Source organism: Mastomys coucha, unplaced genomic scaffold (genome assembly GCF_008632895.1).
Source record: "Mastomys coucha isolate ucsf_1 unplaced genomic scaffold, UCSF_Mcou_1 pScaffold21, whole genome shotgun sequence".
Classification (NCBI taxonomy): Eukaryota; Metazoa; Chordata; class Mammalia; order Rodentia; family Muridae; genus Mastomys; species Mastomys coucha.
The window spans coordinates 161,560,487-161,569,229 of record NW_022196904.1 but is presented as its reverse complement, the minus strand read 5'-3'; the positions used below and the strand labels follow the sequence as shown (position 1 = coordinate 161,569,229).

The window sequence follows — 8,743 nt, the reverse complement described above, 5'->3', positions numbered from 1 at the left end:
CTCTCTCTCTCTCTCTCTCTCTCCTCTCTTTTCTTTCCTCTCTTTCTTATGCTGTCCTCCTGTGAGTTGGGCATATCCTGTGTCTGATTTATTCTGTCGAATCTTTCTCTGATTTGTCACTTTGTCTGTTCCTCAATTAAATGTCATTTTCAAATATGGCTGCTTCCATCTACAACCTAACTTTATCTTTATTATGGAGATTAAAGGTGTGTACTAAGATGTGTCTGTATTCCAACCAGATCATACTGTAATTCAGGGCATATCTGCTTTCTAGCCAGATTATATATGGATCTAGAAAGTATTTGGAGTCCAGCAGTGGTGACGTACGCCTTTAATCCCAGCACTTGGGAGGCAGAGGCAGGAGGATTTCAGAGTTTGAGGCCAACCTGGTCTACAGAGTGAGTTCCAGGACAGCCAGGGCCACACAGAGAAACCCTGTCTCGAAAAACCAAAACCAAAAACAAACAAACAAAAAAACCTAAAAATGGTTTATTTCCTTAAGCTGTGCTGTTCTCTGGACTCTTTGGGCCTTACATTTTTTTTTACTGAAAGTCTGATGTGATGCTTTGGGACCACATGGCATAAAGGCTGTAGGACAGCACTGTGATTAAAATGACTTCTTGCTCTCACAGAAGAGTTCCTGGCACTCATGTAGCAGCTCATAGCTTCTGTAACTCCAGTTCTAGGGAATCTGGCACCCTCTTCTGACCTTCATATGTGGAAGCATGTTTATAATACACACATATATACATGCAGACAAAACACTCACACATATAGAGTAGAAGAAAAGAAATTATTTTCTTTTGGGGGGGGTGTCTCTCTATGTAGTCCAGGCTGGCCTGGAATTCTCACTATGTAGACCAGGCTAGTCTTGAACTCAAAGAGTTCTGTCTTAAGTGCTGGGACAAAAGACACCATAATTATATTTTTTAAAAAGCATGTATTATATATATATATATATATATATGTATATATATGTATATATACACACATATACACACACACATATATATATACACATATATGTATGTGTATATACATATATACATGTGTGTGTGTGTGTGTGTGTGTGTGTGTGTGTATTTCTCTCCTGGATGCTGGGACTAAATGATGACAACAGGAGATATAATTTGGCTACTAAGTTACTAAGTTCAGGCTAAAATGTTCAAGGCAAAAAGACTCCAAAGAAAAGTAACCAGTTTATTTCTAAACTAAAGCCTGATATGTCTTTGGATCTCTTATTTCCATGTATACACACACAGACACATACATATATACACACACATATATATGCATATATGATGTAGTGTAAAACTCAGATTAAGGAATTAAGGATTTATTTTAATTTTGCTGGGAACTTAGGCTGTGTTTAGTTTTCTAAGGGTAAAGATGACAAGTGCTTCCAGTTCTTACAGTGACCTTGTTTTTTCTCTCCTTTGATATTCTGAATGGTTTCCTGCAGATTCCTTCAGAGAATCTATTTAGTACATTCAACAGCTGCCATTATTGGAGCCTTACTGAACTTGTGGTAATTTGAGGGGACAGTGAATGTTCTATAATGTTCTGGTCTGTGTCTGGGTCTTCCCAGGCCTGAGTCTTTGGCTGTGATCTTTCTCCAAACTTTCGAACTGATACAACTTTTCAACTCCACCTCCTACTCTCTCCCTGGCTACAGAGTTTCCACTGATTTTATACTTACCCCGTTGAGCATGTGCGTTTGTTCTTTTATGTCTGGAGAAGAGGGAAAGGAAGGGAATTCCATCCCTCAGTTTGAACAAAATTCTAACAAAGTCCTTTCTTTGGGAGAGCAAGCTTTTGTTATGACAGACAAACTGGGTGTGGTGAGGCAAAACAGATTCCAGGATTTGACTGGTAAAGGCAGGAGGATCAGGAGTTCAAGGCCAGTCTTGATTACACTGGGAACTTGAGGCTAGCCTGGGTTACAGGACACCCTATCTCAAAAAGACCAAAAAGAAAAAGAAAAAGAACAAGGAGGAGGAAGTGGAGGAATGAAGAGGAAGAGGAGGAGGAGGAGGAGGAGGAGGAGGAGGAGGGAAGAGGAAGAAGAGGAGGAAGAGGAGGAAAGAAGGTAGAACAGAAGAAAATAAAGAGAAGACAGAAAAGAGAAGAGAAAATTAAAGAGAGGGAAGAGGCAGAGAGAGGAGATGAGAAGGGAAGAGAGAAGAGGAGAGGGAAGGAGAGGGAAAAGGAAGAAAAGAAGAGAGAAGAGGAGAGAAGAGGAGAGGAGGGGAGAGGAGGGGAGGGGAGAGGAGGGGAGGGGAGGGGAGAGGAAGATGGCAATGGTCTATGAATACCTCATCATGGCTCTCTTCCATCTTTTCCTGCTAACAGAGGGATGGCTCTCACATCAACCTGAAACCTTGTGTGGTTCCTGAGTTAAGCCTTGTATGTAAGGGAGACCCCCACCCCCATCCCAAGACCACACTCCTTTCAGCAATTCACCAAAAGTACCATTTATATATTCTTACACATTTGCAGCTCCAAAAGGTTTTATTTTGCTTAAGTGGATCTTGGCTGGGTTTGTCTGGATTGACCTTGTATTCGTAGAAATTGTACTTGCGGTATTTTTCTCTGCTGTATATATGTATATTGGTTTTTCAGGCCAGCAGGATGGCTCATCCACTAAAGGCACTTGCTGAGTAAGCCTGACAGTTCAAGTTTCATCCCTGGAAGGTAGGAGAGAACGGGCTCCACACATGTGTTGTGACATGAGAGCATGCACACTCACAACTAACACATAGTCTTTTGAGGCAGGGCATCTTCACTATGTAGCCTTGGCTGGCTTGGAACTCACTGGGGCGATCAGGCTGACTGGAACTCACAAAGTTTCCCCTGCCTCAGCCTCCTGAGTGCCCGGGGCTAAATAATGACAACCAGAGGTAGAAACTGGTGACTCAGTTCAGATGAAAAAAAAAAAAAACTCCAAAGACAAGTAACCAGGTTTTTTTTTCTAAGCTAAAGCTAGAAATATCCTTGGGCCTCTCCATACTCTGATTTTTTTTTTTTTTTTGCCAGAGGCCAAGAGTGCCAAAAATATTTGAGGGCTCTGACCTCTTACCTGGTTTCCTAAAAAGATTTTAGAGGTGTCTTGGGATGGGGGAGGGGGTGGGCTGTTGAGGTTAAAGTAAGAAAACTCCTTCTGGCAGGACTGGAATGTCTGGTCTGGGTGGAGACCTAACATTCCAGTTGGTTCACTTTGGCCAGAGGACCACCTCCAGGAAGGCGAACTCACCCTAAACGATGCTTTCCTGACCCGAGGTTCTTCTTTTAAACTCTAATAAAGCTACCTTGCGGCTTTCATTTGAGTCCACATTAGTAGCCCCTGATAGTTAGGCAACACTGTTTCTTGTGTCTTTCCCAAGACCCAGTTTCTCTTTCCCTTTAACTCTAAGGTCATCATTGAGGGTGTGTATAAAGGTCAGATAAGCCAGTCCCAGGTTCCTGTCCTTAGGGGTCAGCTTCCTGAAGATGCTTTTGTATCCGTTACTGTATCTGTTTAGGTTTACTCAGAAAATCAAAATACATCCAATATATCAACAGCACACTCATGCATTCCACGTAGAGGAAGACTGAATTTCAGGGATAGGTGCATAGCACGTGCAGAGGGGACGAAGGGGGCAGACAAAGGAGGGAGGGAGAGAAATGCCTTTACTTAAGGAAGACTGATGCTGGGGTGTTGTTCAGGGCTAGCTGGAGGCTCGGGGTTTGATCCCCATCACCTCATATCTCAAAAAAAAAGTAGGATCAGGAGGATGGCTGAGTGGTTGAGAGTACCTGCTGCTCTTATGGTTGGGTTATCAGCACCCGCATAATTGCTCACAACAGCCTGTAACTCCGTATGTAGAGAATCCGATGTCCACTTCTAACTTCTGCAAGCACTAGGCATGCATGGGCTACACAGACGACATTTATTTCCCCCAACACACAAATAAATAAAAATAAAATAGATCTTTACAAAGATTAAGGAATAATATACTTTAGAGGCCGTGTTCTTTGCCCAGATTTCATAACTTTGAAAGAACCTTCATTTGCCCATAATGGTTCTCATGAGATGTAACCCTAAAGTCAGTAAGTAGAGACCGGCTAACTATTGGAGTCTTCCTTCAGTATGAGACTCATCTCCTGGATCAGTGCATTGGTCCAGGAACTTCACGAACAACGGGCCCTGCAACCATGCCAGTGGGCCTATGGAGCATCCTGAACCCCGTGTAAGAAGCGCGACTGGGGACCTTAAACTTCCAGCTACCAGGCAGGGGACTCCACCCTGCTGCTGAAGAGGGGAAAGGAGTGGGAGGAGGTGGGAGAAGAGGAGAGAGAAAGGGAGGGCCCTGCCTTGCCCCCGCCCCGCAACCCATTCTCATTGGCTACAGGCTTCCTGGCCCCATCCTACCGCCCGCCTTCGGGCGACGCTTAAAGTGTGCGGAGCAGGTGCCTCCCGGGGAGGAGGAACTTTGCAAGAGTTAGTCCTGTTCTCTGCACCCATTCATTGCCCGCACTGGTCGGGAAGGGGACCCAGAGACTGCAGCGGCCACTTGCGGGGCATTGGGGCCAGAGGAGGGCCGGAAAGAGCCGCTGACCCTCGTGGGCTAGGGAGGAGACGGCGTCCATGCAGCTGTGTGCCAGGGCATGGGGGCTGCGCTTGGGCCGCGGAGCCGGGGGCGGCCACCGCCTGGCTCGGGGAACCGGCTTGAGTTGGGCGCCGCGGAGCCGGGACAGCAGCGGCGGCGGCGGCGGCGGTGGCGGTGGCGGGGACCGCGGCGCGGCTGGGGCCTCGCGCCTCCTGGAGCGCCTCCTGCCCAGACACGATGACTTCGCTCGGAGACACATCGGCCCCGGAGACAAAGACCGGAGGGAGATGCTGCAGGCGCTGGGGCTGGCGGTAAGGCCCTCCACCCTCCACCCTGTCGAGGATCTGCCAGCCGGGCCTCTGGGCTCCCACCTTGCCCTCTTCCTGCGTCCCGGGCCCCAGCTTGGAAGCGAGCTCGCCCTTAATCGTAGTGCCTCTTCCTCTCTTAACTTTTCTGCTGTTCCCGCTCTTCTAAAGTTCATTTAAAAAATATCCCCAACTCCAGACGAACCCTACTTTTGCCAGAGAAGGAGGAAGGCTCTCTACTTAGAGTACATGAATCCGGAGTCAGCTCCAGTTGCAGCTCCCGAACCCGGAGTAGCGGATTTACCATCCGGCTCCATCATTTTTTTTTCCTCCAAAAGATTTCTGTTTCCTGAAGTTTCACTTTAAAAAGAACCCCTAATTGGACGATTTAGATGTAGTTCCTACCAGCCTTTGAAGATGAAAACCCGAGGTGGCTCTCTTAACGCAGGCATTTTGCCCCCCTGCCTGTGGTATTCACCAGCTTGCGGTTTTTTTAATTTTAGAGCATTGATGAACTCATCGAGAAGACGGTCCCCGCCAGCATCCGTTTGAAGAGACCCTTGAAAATGGAAGACCCTGTTTGTAAGTGGCCTGGAGGACTCTCGGGGGCTCCGCTGCTGCTCTGCCTTCTGTAATCTCTAATGGTCCAGCTTTGGGATTGGATCGCTCAGTACTTGACAGGCCCTAAAAGACTGGGATTTTTCTTCCCCCCCAGAAGAATCTAGGTAGCCCCTCTCATGGTCTTTATCCCTGGATTGCAGGCGAGGCACCCACAAGGTTTCCCAAAGAAGGCCTTGCAAAAGACACGTGTTGGATTTGGAGTCTCCACCTCACACACGCCCACCGGAAGGGCTTTTTGTTCCTCTGAGCTGAGAAGTTTGTTATCTCAGTAGGTCAGGTGAGACTCAGAAAGGACAAAGGGATCACCTGAGGTCATGCAGCTGGAGTAGAGACTTATTTGGAAGGGGACTTAGACTTCTCAAAGTCACCGGATTTTTCAAGTCCGTTTTCCCCTTTCACACTCACCCACCTAAAGGCAGCAATGTTTTGCAAGTCCGAAGGCTTTTCTTTTTCTGAAAAGCACACAAAACCGATTTATGCTTGGTTAAGCAATCTCAGGTTACTTATAGGCTTCCCTTTATAATTATTATTTCATTTTAAAAATATGTGGTTGCATTTATATTTGTGCATCACGTGGGCTGTTGGATCATCTAGAACGGGCGTTCCCCACAGTTAGGGGGCATCAGGTTCTGAGAGTCAAGCCTGGATCCTCTGCAAGAGCAACACATGCTCTTAACTGTTGAGGCATCTCTTCAGACCTTGGTAAAAACGGTTTTAATGGTCCTAATGTTGTCGTTGGGCATTTTTTATATGGCATTGACTTCTAGGAGTCAGGGTAGGATCTAGACGTTAAGGGGTGGTCAGAGTTGAGGAACTCTTAGAAACTCGAAAACCACCAAGCTCCTTCACCTGGTTATTCCAGATCAATCATGGAGATATTTCTCTAGGGCAGTTGTTTTGCTTGCTTGTTTGCTTGCTGTTGCTTGTTTGGTTTGGTTTCTGTGAGAAAGAATTCTAGAAGCAAACCTGATTTTCTTTTAAAAGATGACCTGAGTGCCAGGCAGTGGTGGCGTATGCCCAGCACTTGGGAGGCAGAGGCAGGTGGATTTCTGAGTTGAGGCCAGCCTGGTCTACAGAGTGAGTTCCAGGACAGCCAGGGCTATACAGAGAAACCCTGTCTCGAAAAACAAAAACCAAAAAAGACAAAAATGACCTGAGCCTGCTCTGGCTGCAGCTGGGGAATGCTGTACCTCGGGCTCTGTGGAGGGCTACTGCCCTCCTTACTGTCAAATGCTGATGGCAAGGAGCTTGCTCACAAAGAAACCACCTAAGACTTAAAGAGATGGCCATAAGGTGTATCTATCTCAACTTCAGGACACCAAAATTCCGAGCCATCAAATGTGAGAAAAACAATGAGGTTGGCTTACTTGCTTTTTGAAATAAAGGACTTTCATGCAGCTTAGACCAGCCTCAAACTTGTGATGCTCTGGTCCTTATTCATGGAGTAGAGTGTATATTATGTGTACATCACAATGTAGAAAAACTGTATTTACCTTTGAGAACAGTTTTGTGTGTGTGTGATTCTTCTCTTTTCTTTCTTCCTTTCTTCCTTCTTTTTTTTTTTCAAGATAGTGTCCTAGTATGGCTCTGGCTGGCCCGGCTTTGAAGACCAGCTGGGATTAAAGGAGTACACATCCGGCCCTAGTTGTGTATTTGTCAAGGAAGCCATTGGCGAGTATTTGTGCAAATAATTGCCTTCCTGAGACTTTCAAAAACAGAATGTCTAGATTAGCCCCTTGTGCAATATGCTCTAAAGTAAGATATTCTTTTAGGAGTGTTAAGACCTGGCAATCTAATCAGTGTTGCCTCTCTATCTCTCTGTCTCTCTTTCTTTTTCTCTTTCTCTTTCTCTCTCTCAGTGGGCTCTCCCTGTCCGTAGCTAGCATGGAACCATGTAGACCAGGCTTTCCCCAAAGGCGGAGATCCACCTGCTTCTGTCTCCCTCCTGAGCACTGGGATTAAAGTGACTTGTTTTGTGGTTGTTTAGTTCAGATTTTTCTAGTAAGAGATTTATCTCCCCGTGTCCCTTGGAACAGGTTCCCAAGTTTGAAGTCCCTTAAAGAAAATATTCTGTAGTCAAAATTCTCCCTTCTTACCTCCCCTTTCCTGCAAAGCTTGCTTATTGGGCCAAGGACCAAGGATGAAGACAGGGTTAGGGATGCTGTGTTTACAATACTTGGATGTTTTATACTGCGGCATCATGGCGGATGAATGGTCTCTGTGAGGAAAGCAAGCTGGTTTCTTGTTGCCTCCAGCAGGAGCATTTAGGAGTGGAGCAGCCTGACTCACACTTACCTTCCCGTGAGTACTGATGCTCTTCTGCAGCAAAGATGTGTTTGCTGTGGTGGCTTTAAGAACAGGCTGCTGTCTTTACCACCCTCATTGTAAGTAAAGGCGTAGAGACTTAGCTTAGCACTTCTGCATAACTAGATAATGATAAGCATGTGTGGAGCCCCTCCCATGGGCACTTTCTGAAAAGTACTTTCTGTGTATTATTTATTCAATCCTCATTCTTTACAATCCATGAACCGAGTCAGTCTCCCTCCTCCCCACCTCCAACCCACCTCCCACCCATCTTTGTTTTAGAGATAAGGGTCTCAATTGTGTTGCCCGGGCTAGTCATATTCATGGACTCAAGTGCTTCTCTTATCTTCCCTTTCCGGATACCTGGGACTCTAGGCTCCCACAACCACTGTACTGTTATTATCCCCTTTAAAAGGAAGAAGCCATGGTATACTGAGGCTCTTTAACTTGCCAGGGTCTTAGCGAATGACCTTTGGATGGGAGCAGAATGCAAACTCAGGCCATCTGATTCCATCACTAGCCCCCCTGGCTCCCCACCCTCCCCCACCCCAGTCATGACATTGCTGTTTTCTTTGTGGTGTCCCAGGCAAAGCAGAGAACTTTTGCCCCAGCTCATCTAAGGTGCACAAGCCAGTCATCCTGGAGTATCTACTTTTGTTGTGTGCAAACTGCCCCTGTGGGAATGACACACCACAATGAGGCTAAGTGTGGAGCTCTCAGGCCCACCACCAGAGTGAAGAAGTGTGGTGGGTGTGGAAGCCCAGTGCTTGCTTGGGTGAGAAACAACCCCTTACTGACAAAGGGAGGAGGAAGGTGCAGGCAGGCACCAGCAAGTAAAGGATGGAGCGTAAGGGTTCCATCATTCTGGAAAGAGACTTCCTCTCCGACACTTCAGAAAGTGAAAGATTAAAAAAAAAAAAGGAA

General features: G+C 46.4%; 1 protein-coding gene across 1 annotated transcript in view; it reads left to right on the top strand.

The window, feature by feature from the left end:
• Window positions 1-4,424: 4,424 nt before the first annotated feature.
• The window catches only part of Gldc (glycine decarboxylase), an 83,749-nt gene continuing 79,430 nt past the window's right edge, over window positions 4,425-8,743 (top strand). The window contains exons 1-2 of the mRNA XM_031390077.1: window positions 4,425-4,900; window positions 5,398-5,476. Of these exons, the coding sequence (XP_031245937.1) occupies window positions 4,628-4,900; window positions 5,398-5,476 (352 nt within the window). The 5' untranslated portion in view covers window positions 4,425-4,627. The remainder of the gene's footprint in view (window positions 4,901-5,397; window positions 5,477-8,743) is intronic.